The sequence below is a fragment of the Ipomoea nil genome, unplaced genomic scaffold, assembly GCF_001879475.1.
Source record: "Ipomoea nil cultivar Tokyo-kokei standard unplaced genomic scaffold, Asagao_1.1 scaffold3321, whole genome shotgun sequence".
Taxonomy (NCBI): domain Eukaryota; kingdom Viridiplantae; phylum Streptophyta; class Magnoliopsida; order Solanales; family Convolvulaceae; genus Ipomoea; species Ipomoea nil.
In genome coordinates this window covers 5,200,292-5,214,550 of record NW_017619749.1, presented here as the reverse complement: position 1 = coordinate 5,214,550, position 14,259 = coordinate 5,200,292, and the positions used below count along the sequence as shown (strand labels likewise).

Here is a 14,259-nt window from a genome sequence, read left to right as displayed (position 1 = left end):
GTATGTATGAACAAAAAGGAAGAAATATAGAGCAAATAGGCCTCTTTTATTCATGTTGTTCTTGTGTGTTTCTTTGTAGAGAGAAGGGGGAGAGGATGGTGCATATATATATATATAGAGAGTGATTTATGAGAATGAGGGGAGAGACCCTTAACTAGAAGGGCTACATGCCCTTTTATAGGCATAAGGATGACGGGTTTGACCCGTCACTTTTGATTTCGACGCGTAGACCGGGACTTGAATCTCTTGACCCCGACCCAACTATAAAACGAGAATTCGGACGTATAGGGAATTCGAATCCGGGATATATATCCTATCAAATATTATAAACTAAAATTAATTTGACACTATATATATTATATAAAATGAGGGAACTTGTAAATTAAAAAATAAAAAAAATATGAATACGAGTCATTTGTCTAGCTCATTTAGAACTTTTTCCTTTCACTGTTCCTGATTTCACAAAAATAAAAATTGATAAAATTTTCAGATTCTCTCAATAAGCCAGATATGTTATTCCTATTGATACAGATCCAACAAGATACATATATATATACGCTCGGATAAAAAATCATGCATATAGCTTGAATATATCAGCAAAGATGTAAAAGCAAGCCACTACAATCCCCTCTAGACATGGATTTGAACCATGACCTCAATGGACAATGTTGATTAAATGCACGTTAATTGCCTGATTTGCCTCAAATGGGTGCTTATTTATTATTGTGTATAGTAGCCATTGTCGCTTTACATAGGTTTGAGAAATCTCCATACTCCATAGTAGAGTTGTTTTATTAGTTCTAAGCTCATTACAACAATATCAGCTATGTATGAATAACTTTTGTGCCATCTTACCAAATCAGAACTTTTCATTCCATACTTTAATTTTAAAAACCAGGCAGGCCAAAAACGCATCTATTGAAAACACAAGTTTACATAGAGGATCAAATACAATTACATTATCACAACTATAACATTTATAGGAATCAGAATTCATATAATATGTGTGGCATATAGAATAGGATTGCCCTTATAAAATTCCAAATTTATTATATTATTTTATGAATAAGGTTCAAATTGGTCACTGAACATAACCTGAAAATGCAATTAGGTCACTGAACAAAAAAAAAAGTGCAATTAGGATACTGAACACTCAAAATGTATGCAATTTCACCTTATAGCAGGTTACTTGCTTACGTGACAACTGAGTTGGCATTTTTAATAATTTTAAAATATTTTATAATAAATTTTAATAATAAATTTTTTAAAAAAATAAATAATAAAAATAAATAAAACGACGCCGCCCCGTCGTTTTATTTATTTTATTTTATTTTTCAATTTTTTTAAATTTATTATTAAAATCCTATTATTAAAATTTATTGAAAGTTATTTACAAATTATTAAAAATGTCAACTTAACTGCCATGTAAGTAGGTAACCTGCTAAAATTGATAGTAACATGCTATCCAGTGAAATTGCATACATTTGGAGTATTTAGTGTGGCCTAATTGCACGTTTTTTGTGTGTTTAGTGGTCTAATTGTACTTTTTATTCTTTTTCGTTCAGTGACCTAATTACATTTTCAGGTTAGGTCAATTTGAACCTTATTCCTATTTTTTATAACATTTTCCTTAACAATATATATATTTTTAAAAAAAATCCACTTCACTTCTGAAAATATTATTAGCATTTTATCCCCCCAACAAAAAAAAAAAGTATTAGTCTTTTAAACATACGTCTTCCCAAAAGCAACACTAGAAGCATTCTTAAATTACCTTTGTACTCCATTCCCCCGAATGTGCAAAAATATAGCATAAAATTTCCTCCTTCGGCCACCTATAACGACAAAATACATTAATTAATACATATATGGAAAAAGAAAATTACAAAATACAATATAAAATGAAAACAAAAAAAAAAAAAAAAAAGTAATTATATAGACTCAAAACAAAACTTACACGAACCATTTTTCCTTCTCCGGTGATGTCTTTGGTGTCAAGATACTTCGATTTCGCGAATTTCGCGAATACTAAGTACTGCAACAACGTCTTTCATGTACGATTATTGAGATTTTTTAATTTTTCTGTCTGGATTTTCGATTGAATGCCTCATAGACAGATCCTAGGCGTACAATGGAGCTTCTGGTTGTATGAACTGTTTTCTGGAAGAATAGCGACTTGATGTTAGTTGGAATGGGTTTCTGGGTTTTATTATAGAGTTCTTAGGGGCCGGGGATGAATAGTATGACATTGTTGTCGCTTGGTAACAATCTTTTCAATGCTTCGATTCCACTAAGTTTTGGTGGCCTTAATCGGCTTGTTTATTTGGATGTAAGCAGCAACAATTTGGACATTTTTTAGGTCGTTATTGAATAGTGATAGTAACATGAAAAAACGATTTTATCCTTAGCTTGATATAAAGGGAAAATATTTTTATGATGAAAAATAGACAGAAATTTCACTATTCTTCTAAGAAAATGATACTTGTGAACTAACTATGCAAGTTACGAATCAACATCATTATAAACACAATATTTATGAGATTAAAAGTGCCCAAAAAAAAAAAAAAAAAATCAGTCTCTTCAATTTGTTAACCAAAGAGAATAAAAGAACACAGTTGAGGAAATCCATCAAGAAAAAGCAATAAAAGAAAATAAAGTTAGATATGCCAAAAAGGCAAAAACCACAAACAACTCAAAAAGTGTACGTTCAAGCAAGCACCACTATGGGCACACACTGATGTAGTCAAAATTTCCTCCAACCGCCACTTCTCTTCTCTACAAAGTACAAACAAAACCTCTCCTAACGCCACCACCGCTTCTCTTCCCTTCTGCCACCGCCGACACCGCTTCTCTAACGCCATCGCCGACACCGCTACAGCTGTCGCTACCCGCTCCTAATCGCCACTGCTTGCTCCGCCGCCGGACGCCACTGCTTGCTCCGACGCCGGACGCCACTGCTACCTCCTTCTGGTATGTATGTTTATACCAACTTTTGATGGTTGCATTTTGAAACAGTGTGTTTGGATTAGAAATGCTCACCAGTCAGCCTTACCCTGTTAGGTGCTCCATGAGGACTCTCACCAACCGCCGGGCTAGAGCCCAGCCAGTCAGCCAGTCAGCCACAGCCCATGCGTCGGCCTCTGCCACACCCAATTTGTGAGTTTACCCTTTCTTCTTAGTTCAAATATTTTTATATTTATATATAAAATTAGCTGCACATCTGCAAAAGATCCTCCTAGCTAAGCTGCACCAGATTAGACCTGCAAAAAATAGCCTCATTTCTGCAGTTAAACTGCAGATCAGCCCCCAAAAATCTGCACAGCAGATCAGCTGAAACAGCTTCATCTCTGCTGCCAGTCCCCAAGCAATCTGTATACCCTCAGGAACTGCCCAGAAACAGCCCATCATTGGGTTTAACCTTCCTTATTCTCCCTCATAGCACTCATTATCCTCATATCTCTTAATTTTCCAAGACCTAAGGTTTTTAATTTACACCTTGGACTTAATTCAAACACATCAAAACACCAAGGTAAAGCCCCAGAAACTGCAAGAGCCTCATCAGCCCATACAGATCCCCAGGGGTGCTCAGAAAGCACCCCAAACCTTCAATCATCCAATAGAATCAATGCCAGGGCCAAACACAAAGTGGGGAATACCCTCAAAGCAAAAGACAAGCTTCCCTTCTTCCAGAATCAGACATTCACCAAAGCCCTAGCCACAGCATTAACCCTTTCTCAGCATCTACTGCTTCTGAAAAACAATCCATCAGGTGGCAACAAGTCCTCCACCTGATCAGATTCAAAACAGACTTTCAAATCTTTTTCCTCCTACACAACATTGCTTCATTAAGACCATACAATCATTTAAATCATGCTCATTCAGGTTGAATTGACAAGATGCCTGCAATGCAGAATTGGCCTCTTGAATTTCTTGACAAATTAAATTTTATCTCCCCCAGACCTGGCTTACACCATCTTGCCCTTTGAGTTATCCTGCCACATCCAAACCCCTCAGCCTTCCTCACCATGAATTTCCAATAAGCCCATTTTCTAAGAATACAGTCACCCATGTCCTTAGACACTTTCTGGATAATTCTAGCAACTGAAGGGGTTCCACCACCATAGAACCAAAACTGGGAGTCTATCTGCCATGAAGGCCAACATTCTATTTTTGTACCTCTTATTCCACCACTCATAACAAACATGCCTTTCACTTCTTACCTGAACCCTTGCTCCCATTCATCTTGAGAAGAAATCCCATACCTGTCTTGCAGTTTCCCCAATGCCAAACAGTACAAATGTCTGCACCTTGAAACAATCTCATAACCCATGCCTCTTAGAATATCATCAACTGCCAATCTCCTTTTAAATACCCTCCAGGCCAGCATTGACATCTTCCATGGCAAACCTTTAGACCAAATCTTCTTATACCAGAGCCTTCCTTCCTCTCTTGGCATTTGCTACCTCAGGACTTCTTTGGCTGTTTTAAAAGTGAAATCTGATCCTGAAGGTTTCCAGATTAGAGTATCATCCCTATCTGTTAGGTCTAAGGTAATTCCCCAACCTGGATCTTGGATTCCCATTCTTGTCCAATTCAGAGCTCCATTTTCCACTCCATCCTTCAATTCATCCTTAGCTTTACTTTTTCCTCTTAAATTCAGAATCATGGCTTTGACTAATAAAAAATTCATCCTTAGCTCCATTGTTTTGATTAACTTTGATTAATAAAAAATTATTATTAACTTTTTTTAATATTCAAATTTTAGACGGGTCAATGCACGGAGTTTAAGAGTGTTGAGCGTGATTGTGGGGATGATGAGTGGTTTTCCACAACCATTCATAAGTAAGTATGATTTAAAATTATTTTAGATGTGGTATTATGTGCTTGCGTTGTATAAAATTAAACTTTTAACAGTGTGATTATTTTTAGGTGGATTAATAAACATGTCCGTGTATGTGTTTACCCTATCGACGTCGGCATATACCAATTCCAACCTGGCAGCAACATCAAACTTCTGTATATATACAGACAGTTTGGTGTTTTGGATGTATGCATTTGTCTATTTTGGGACAATCACGGGGTTAATCGTGGGCGAGTGGCTATGCGGGCTCAATTTGATTATTGGGCCCGTATTAGTAGCCACAGGAGCTGTTGTGTGCGCGCACTTTCCATACCTGGGTCTCCATGCATTCATGTATCTCATGATTGGACTAGGTGGTGGAATTGTTCGGGAGGTAATTTTTTTTTTTTTAAATTTTTTATCTAATACTTATATATTGTCCATGTATATATATATATATATATATATATATATATATATATATATTTTGTATATATACTAATTTGCCTACAACATTTGCAGGCTGTTCCGATACATTTCATCCAAATCTCTCCCGAGGGCGAGAGGCATACTTTAGACGTTTTGTTTGATATGTCTAATTTATTTGGGGGAGTTATAGCTAATTTAATAAATTTTATTATTTTTATTTTTAGATACTTTACAAAACTTTGGTGGGTAGGGTTTTATGCTTTAGTTTGTTTTGCATGTTTTATTTTGTTGGCATCATTAAAGATGAGGATTAGGGGAAATGAACCACGTAGACCCCAAATAGGAGGTTCAGTAACTAGAGGTGTCCTAACCAAGCTGCAAATGGCTATAGTACCTCACTTTATTGCTTTAGATCTACTAGTTTTTTTCGCACCTTCTGTTTTAGAGTCTTTTGGGGTATGGGTGGGTAATACCTTTATCCTAGTTTTAGTAGCTAGTATAATTGTATTTTCTGCGCACCTTCTGTTTTAGAGTCTTTTGGGGTATGGGTGGGTAATACCTTTATCCTAGTTTTAGTAGCTAGTATAATTGTATTTTCTGCGCACCTTCTGTTTTAGAGTCTTTTGGGGTATGGGTGGGTAATACCTTTATCCTAGTTTTAGTAGAGCTAGTATAATTGTATTTTCTGCGCACCTTCTGTTTTAGAGTCTTTTGGGGTATACCTTTATCCTAGTTTTAGTAGCTAGTATAATTGTATTTTCTGCGCACCTTCTGTTTTAGAGTCTTTTGGGGTATGGGTGGGTAATACCTTTATCCTAGTTTTAGTAGCTAGTATAATTGTATTTTCTGCGCACCTTCTGTTTTAGAGTCTTTTGGGGTATGGGTGGGTAATACCTATTTTCTGCGCACCTTCTGTTTTAGAGTCTTTTGGGGTATGGGTGGGTAATACCTTTATCCTAGTTTTAGTAGCTACGATTTTAATTCGTCTTTTCGCCTGCGCAGTCATAGTCTTGTGTCAGGTATTTTTTTTTTTTTTTTGAAAGTTATTGGTTCTATTACATTGTAGTTGTAGTATCTGTTCATATACTTTCTCAACCCACTGAAACACAAAGAACCAATAACGCCTCCACTGAGGCCCGAACTCATAATCTTCCAAATGGAAGTCCAACCCGAGTACCATTAGACCACATAGTCCTGGTTGTGTCAGGTATTTAATTAATTTAGTTTTAAGTTATTTTTATTATTTAGTAGATTAATTTCATTATTAATTTGTTATATCAATTTTTTGTTATATTGCAGTGTGTGATGATTACCATTTCTCGTGTTGCCATGACCACTAAAAAGCACCTTCAGTATCCATACACTATATATGCTGGCATAGATTTTATAGTGATTTATGTGATGCACAGGATAGTGAGTGGTCCACATGGATGGACCGCCATTGCATATCCTAGAGAGAGGGAAAGATCATGGCGTGCATGGGAATTGGTGCTGAGTCTTTCGCTCCAAGCCATCCTTCCTTCAATCATAGTATTGATGATTTGTGGACTACAGAAGTGGATTTTTGTATATATGACTTGTGTAGCTTTATTTTATTTTGGATATAGTTTATATTTGTAAGATGATGATGATTTGTATATATTCAGGCCAACATTTTCTCTCATATGCATCCCATCAATGCTTCCTTCTTCATGTATTCATATTCACCTATATTCATGAGTTAAGTTGTAAAAATTTTGGTTGTGCTGGCCTGGATACCAATTCCACTCATCAAAACCTTCCATCCATATTACTCTATCATCAATTTTCAAATTGCAAGTCATTGTCGGTAGGTCGGTAAACACTCAAACTCAAAATTGGATAACAAGTATCTATCGTTCAACTTCATAATTTCACATTTTCAAAACGAATTATCATAATAAAATGCTAAATAAGTTGAATATCTTAGCTTGCTGAAAATACACAAAAATATTTCATCAATTACTTCATATTATTTAACTTGTACACCTTATCTAATCAAATGGTCCATAAGTACACATGTATTGAGGTATAGAGTTATTTCTGAACATTTTTCCCTCACAAAAATACTCATACTATTATTCTGCTGAGATCTCATTTATAATTTTTTTCTGCTGATATGTTTATTATTCATTTTGAGAGAAATGTAGATGAAAACTGGGGGCCTTGTTGTCTGGAGTAAGAATGGTGCTCTGGTTGTTTATAGAGGGCAGAATTATCAACTAGGGTTCAGAAGAGAGTGTATCAATTGATGGATCACTCTATGAAAGAGAAGCTGACAGATTGTTGGATGGTTTAGGACCTCGTTTTGTTGACTGGTGGTATCCAAAGCCTTTGCCAGTGGATGCTGATTTAAGGATAAACATGTTTTTATTTTTATTTTTATTTTTTTTTGTCCAGATCACATCAAAAGGCACATTGACACAAATGGTTGGTGTACAATCTGAGGTTCGCGAAGATAATCTTGCTGCTCGCCCCGGGAGCATTGTGCAGGTATCTTTTCATGACTATTTCCTGTCTATACATATAAATGTTACGCGGTTTGTAGAAATATGCAGCACAGGACAGATCAGAATTCTTGTTTGTGAGGTAAATATAGCTGCACATTCATTACAAGCTAGCAGAAAATTAAACCAGAAATTGACCATACTGAGGCTACCTTGGTTGCAAATCTCAGGTTCCAGGAGCAACAAGATACTCCCTTGCTCTATATTACATGCTGAAAACTCCTCTAGCAGAAAACCCATTGCTCGAGCGCTTCGTCAATGGAGATGATGCCTTCAGGAACTCAAAGTTTAAGCTCATTCCATACATCTCTAAGGTCAGTACAGTACTTCTCTGTATCTATCTGCAATTCTGCAACCAATCTTTTCATTCTGAAACAAAATTTTCTGACTGTTTCTTTAGGGATCATGGATAGTGAAACAAAGTATGGGCAAGAAGTCATGCTTGATTGGACAATCACTTGAAGTGAATTACTTCAAGGGCAATTATTTTATGGTCATATGATGTGTTTAGATCTTCCATTTGCAGAAAATTATGATTCTAGAAAAAATTATTTCTTGGTTTTTCAGCTTGATGTAGATGTTGGATCATCCACAGTTGCAAGGGGTGTTATCAACCTTGTTCTGCGTTAGAATCTGTAATCTCAAGAGACGGGAAATTAAGTTGAGGAAAAGAAACTAATAAATTTGATCGAGCTCTAGTCTTGATGAATCAACTCCTTCCTTAAACTGGATGGTATATATTGTTGCTGAAGGTGATGTCAAATTGCAGGTACATACTTTGTATTTATTTGGTTTAGCATTTGATTTATATATGTTACCAGGAAAGAACAGAAGACTGCATATATATATATTTTTTTCATTTAGAATTGTTTGAAAAGTTTGTACAAGATCTGAAATTGTTGGAATTACCAAGTGAATGCCAATTACGGAGATCATTCAGTGTAATGTTGCATCTTCCTTTTTTTGGGTCTGTCTTTCAGATTAATTGGATTTAGCCTTCTTACCTTCAATCTACTATCTGGTGCTTGAGACACTACAGGCTACTGTCAAGGCAGGTTAGTTCTCATGCCCAAAATTGTAGTCTATGCTCACTTGGTGCCCAAAATAGCTTTACTATTTATCATATTTTCTCAAATGTCAACTTCTGTAAGAGATTTTTTAAATGTTTTTATGCTCTATTGTAGCTCCTCAACTATTGCCATCTGTGGAACCCATTCTCTCTCCTATCATCCTTAATGTGTGGGCTTCACATGTTTCATACCCTTTTGCCACCATTGATGCTCTTGAGGTTTTGGAGGTAGCTTTTTATAATCTTATTGATTACAAATGTGATTCACTCTGCACTCTGCATACTGCTTTTTTGATAAATTCCTTTAGTAATTGTGATTTTGGAACACATACCTTTTAATTTTTTTTTTTAATGTATTCTTAGTTTTAGTAATGTGAATCTGGGTTGCGGTTTCTTCTTTGCCCACTTGGTTCTAACATTGTTGTCCGAACAGCAAGGTGAGGTTTTACATTTCTTATTTATTATCTCGACTTTATATTTATTTTACAATTTGTTATCAGTACAATGGATGATTTTGTTGATGGTGATCCATTTCTATATGCTTAACCATATATATTAGTCAAGTGATCAATAAAACTCCTGATAGAAAATAGTAGAGCGAGCAATGAAATTATTTAATTTACTCGTATATATATAATACTAATTGCTAGAATTAGAATATTCCTGTTATGCAATTGAAGATTAGACAACACTTATTAATGAGGCTTCACTATGCATGGTATGGCTTCTGCAGCTGTTGTGTTGGTGTTGTTTTACCTGTTTATTCTACATTTAAGGCAATTGAACGAAGGGATCACGAGGAGCAAAAAAAATGGCTTATGTACTGGGCAGGTTGGTGGTGTTGTTGAATATTGTTGATGAATGTTGTAATGGGTCTCTTAGAACTAATGATGACTTCCTATTGCTTGCAGCTTAGCTTATGGATGTTTTAGCATGGTAGAATTGTTCACAGATAAGCTTCTTAACTGGTACATATTATTCCTGCTTTCCTGTCTCTGACCTTAATCTGTTGCCATCTCTTTTCAATATAATCTGCAGGTTTCCACTATATATACTATCATACGAAGTTTGCATTTCTTGTTTGGCTTCAACTTCCATCTATCGATGTAAGTCCGGCCAGGTCAATTCTGTCTTGTTTTTTGTGTTACTATATATATGAAACCTAACCAGTTGAGATTTGTAGAAGTTGGTCAGGAAATTTATGCATGGCTGCAGGGTGCAAAGCAAGTGTATAATTTCCTCTTGGACCATCAGGCTAAGCTTGACTGAATTGTTGGATTTGTATATGGTGAAATGGTAAATAGTTTACACATGCATTTGTGAGGACCAATTACCAAATGTGGAGGATGCATGATTCAGATTCTGAGGATATATGATGATTGAGTAAAGAGTTCTCAATCAAACTAGTGGGAGGTCCATGCACAGATCAGAAGGGCCAGGATCGGTGAGCCTTTCTTTCTTTAATTTCTTTCAATTTGTTTTAGCAGTTTGTTTACTTGAATTGGCTAATCACTAATTCTAGTGGGCAGGAGAAAGTAAAGCCTGAGGTTACGTTGAATAGATTTTATAGATCCAATCCTTACTTTCTATCTATAAAAGGTAACAGTATTACTGTTATCCACTTGAGTGTCTACCTGATCTGATCAATCTCTTTGGGATATGATTAATGCTGCTCACTGCTTATGAAGCTAGCATCCTTATTTAAAGTGAAAGAAGATTGATTATTTATATATATGAAGATCGACCACAAAGCGCCTTTAATTTGGCGCCCTTTTACTAGGTTAATTATTTATATTCTCATTATTATTTTCCATAAATCTTGAGTAGCTTATGAGACTGCAAACAGATCTATTCTTGCCTTCTTTTAGCTTATACTATTCTGTGAATGCATTCAAGTCACACCTACTTTTAATTGACTTGTCATAATATAATCTTTTCCCTTGGTCATTCGTTAGTTGTTCAGTTTTTATATATTTTTATATTCTTTCATTATTTCACTCAACTATCCCAGAATTAAGCAGCGTTAATACAGTGTACGTAGCATTTAGAGTCATTTTATTATAAGAAATGAATTTTAATTTTGGCAGGACAAGTTGTAAGTCCGATCCATCATAAATCCCTAAAAAGACCTTTCCATTTTTTGCTTAAATTAGACATGATATTGGTCAAACACAGAATTCATTAAAGGTGGAAAGAAAATTATTTGTAGTGTGATGGATATAACACACCATGTATGCAAAATAAATAAATTAATTGTACTAGTATAGTTGTTACCTTTGACACCATATATACTTGGCACAAATGACGCAGGACCAAAGGCTTTTCTTCTCCTTTAGTGTTCTCAGCTCCATCCTAACTTTGCAAGGAATGAATTGAAGCTAAGGCCATATTCATTTGTTTAGAGCTTCTAATCCCCAGCCCTCTGTTCTCTACTTCTCTTTAGGTTGTGTGACCATATTCCACCCCACAGGAAAGCTCTAATTTTCTTATGAATTTGATCACACACGCCCAGTAAGAAGAGGTACACGGTCTGCATCATATAATACGGGATCGGATTTAATCAACACTTGTCTGCCTGCAAGTCTAAGGAACTTCATCTTCCACCCCTCGATCAAGTCGATCTGTGATTTATTTTAAAAACAAATTTAAAAAAAAAAAAACATTAATTTCTTATATGTTGAAATATTTTGCACTTAGGGTCCGTTTGTAAAGCAAAAAAATGACTTCTAAAAAATGAGTCATTTTTCAAAAAACATTTTCCTTTCTGGTGTTTGGCTACGTAACAGAAAATTGTGTTTGTGTATTTGGTTCATTTTTCAAAAAATAGGTAGGAAAATGACAAAATCAAAAAAAATAATAATAATAAAAACCACAAACATCAATGGAATATCAAAAACATAATACAATTACCTAGAATACAAGTGCAAATTCAAATAATCAAAGCTCAGAAATTTCAGCTCAAACAAATGGAAAAAAAATTATAAATTTTTATAGGATAAACAATGAGTGAAAAGAAAAGAAAGCATTCTTTGTACTAAAGGATAAACAATGAGTTTTCTATTAAAAAAAAAAAAAAAACATATTCTCTGTACTCAAAGAAACGGACCAGCAGCCTCGTCTCCCTCTCCGGAGAGGGTGGTGGACAGCAGATTCGGCGGTGAAACTACAACCCTTGAACCTTCGTCTCCTTTCTTTTTTTTCGACCCGTAGCGATGGCGGTGACCGGACGCAGTGGCTGAGCAAAGCAACGGCGGACCTGGGTTTCTTCCTTCGTCTTCCTGTAGCGGCGCGCAAATCGACGGCAGAAGTGGCTGGGTAGAGCAGCGGCGGATCTGGGTTTCTTCTTCCGTCTTCGTCAGCAGCGACGGGGAGATTGACGGCGACGATGGGATGAACTTCCAACAGTGGCGATGGTCTCCGGTGGTGCAGCTTCCCTTTCTGCGTTTGGTGTTAATGGAGGCTGAGCTTCATCTGATGGAGAACCAACGAATGGAAAATGACTTTCCCAAAAGGGGAATTCATTTTCCGGAAAATAGGTGTGATTTGCAATTGACCACAAGTTATTTTCTATTGACTTCCATTTTCCTTGCCTAGCGGCCCTAGCCAAACACCAGAAACCCGGAAAAATGATCATTTTTCGGGTTTCCAAATACACCCTTAGGAGAATTTGGATCGGATCTCTCAAGTGCCCCTACCACAGTTGAGACATAAAAGCCATCCCTTTCTGAACTCATCTCATCATCATCATCATCACCAATTCCTCATAAGAAAACACAAAATATCAAATGGGTTCACAAAACTTACCTGGTAGGGTTCAAGCATGTCGAATTCAAGAACCACATCATCCAATTTCCCTTCAAAAATCACACACACAACATAAATATCAGATAAAGATTGGATCTTTATATCAGTGAATTGCTTGGATGACAGAAATGAAGGCGGCATCCCATCTCTATCTGGTACAGACAAGGAGATGATGGTGCAGCCATAGTTTGAAACCATAACTTGGATTGCGCCATTGTTGAGTTCAAAGATATTTGCTTCCGCCATTGTTCTAGAATCTAGAAAATTCTCGAGATACAGATTACAGAGTATAAACGTTAGACTTTAGGAGTGAATAAAATAGGTTTGGGAAGAAGAAGAATAAAATAGGTTTGATAGGAAAATTGTAAACCAACATGGTTGGTGTGGTGGTTCAACACCTCGTCCCTTAAGCATGAGGTTGGAGGTTTGATCCGCACCCATGTGAATGGAGCAAACCATTTGGCCAGTCCCCTACCACGACAGTAGGGACCGGAGATTAGTCTTTTGGTGTTTAAAAGCTGCAGGCTTCTATATGTTGTGTTTTCACTCAGGATATCTCCATGTTAAAGTAGCATGCTCCTGCAACATGGAACCTGATCTGGTTTTATGCACAGAGTAATATTGGTTTTTGTGTTACCTTTATTTATCAAATTACACACACACATAATGGTTTTTGCCACTCTCTTTATATAGTTTTTGATAGTAGAGGTGATATTCGTTTTTGGGAGGTTGGAAATGCTCATTGTGCTTACTTTGACCTTTCCTTTTGTCATCCTAGCAAGCCATGTTCTGATGTGGAGGTTTTGGTGACACTTGAAATTCATGCTAACCATGCATTCTAGTCTAGATATATAAAAGTATAACAGTTGCTTGCCTAGCTCCTGTACAGGGACAAGCAAAGTACAAACATCTACTGTAATATAATAAAAAACTTTCATGGTCACTATCTTTGCATTGTTGGCATATTTATGCCGAAATGTTACCATGGGTGATAAAATTGCTGTAGCATGGTCCATATTAGTAGACCCATGGCAACTGGCCACTGGTCACCACTTAGTTAATTATTCAGTCACCCCCCCCCCCCCCCCCCAGCTAGGTTGTTGATCTATTCATCTATTTATAGAAAAGTCATGCAGAACTTTCCCCCTTAATGTTTTTGGTTAACAAGTTCCAGTTGAATTTAAAGTCCGATCGAGGTAATTTGTGTTAGATACTTTAGTTGCATTCACACCATAGCAGATCGAGTTTCAACTTTCAAGGACACCATTCATACCATATATGCATCTACTATACGCCGTGAAACATGGAGAGCCAGAGAAGAAACCTAGTATATATAGTATTTTAACATCAACGTGAATGGAATTGAATAATAATCTTCCCAAGATGCCACGTACCTGAAACATCCACACCACCCAGAAAACGCATGCAGTCGGCAAATACAAAACTCTCCTTCAACCACCAAGATATCCCATGCCCTTCTGCTCAGCCAAATTAACTTCTCAATCTCAAAAGAATACACGCCCAGTGGGACTCGAACCCACAATCGCTTGATTAGAAGTCAAGCGCCTTATCCATTAGGCCATGGGCGCTTG

The 14,259-nt window shown here is 36.4% G+C and overlaps 1 protein-coding gene, 2 long non-coding RNA genes and 1 other non-coding gene across 4 annotated transcripts; 2 read left to right on the top strand and 2 right to left on the bottom strand.

Annotated features, from left to right (window-relative positions):
- Window positions 1–3,027: 3,027 nt before the first annotated feature.
- LOC109170644 (sugar carrier protein A-like) lies at window positions 3,028–5,902 on the top strand. The gene is made up of 4 exons (XM_019319843.1): window positions 3,028–3,156; window positions 4,766–4,842; window positions 4,930–5,234; window positions 5,363–5,902. The coding sequence occupies exons 1-4, from the start codon at window positions 3,032–3,034 to the stop codon at window positions 5,798–5,800; spliced, it is 945 nt and encodes a 314-aa protein (XP_019175388.1). The 5' UTR covers window positions 3,028–3,031; the 3' UTR covers window positions 5,801–5,902.
- LOC109170649 lies at window positions 5,785–10,652 on the bottom strand. The gene is made up of 3 exons (XR_002052479.1): window positions 10,641–10,652; window positions 5,992–6,115; window positions 5,785–5,914 (listed from the first exon to the last, which is right to left on the bottom strand). It is a non-coding gene; the product is annotated as an uncharacterized LOC109170649 (long non-coding RNA).
- LOC109170646 lies at window positions 8,487–10,637 on the top strand. The gene is made up of 8 exons (XR_002052477.1): window positions 8,487–8,563; window positions 8,775–8,849; window positions 8,979–9,091; window positions 9,227–9,300; window positions 9,597–9,694; window positions 9,780–9,831; window positions 9,902–9,969; window positions 10,047–10,637. It is a non-coding gene; the product is annotated as an uncharacterized LOC109170646 (long non-coding RNA).
- A 3,531-nt stretch (window positions 10,653–14,183) lies between the features above and the next one.
- Window positions 14,184–14,256, bottom strand: TRNAR-UCU. The gene has a single exon. It is a non-coding gene; the product is annotated as a tRNA-Arg (tRNA).
- Between the last annotated feature and the right edge of the window lie 3 nt (window positions 14,257–14,259).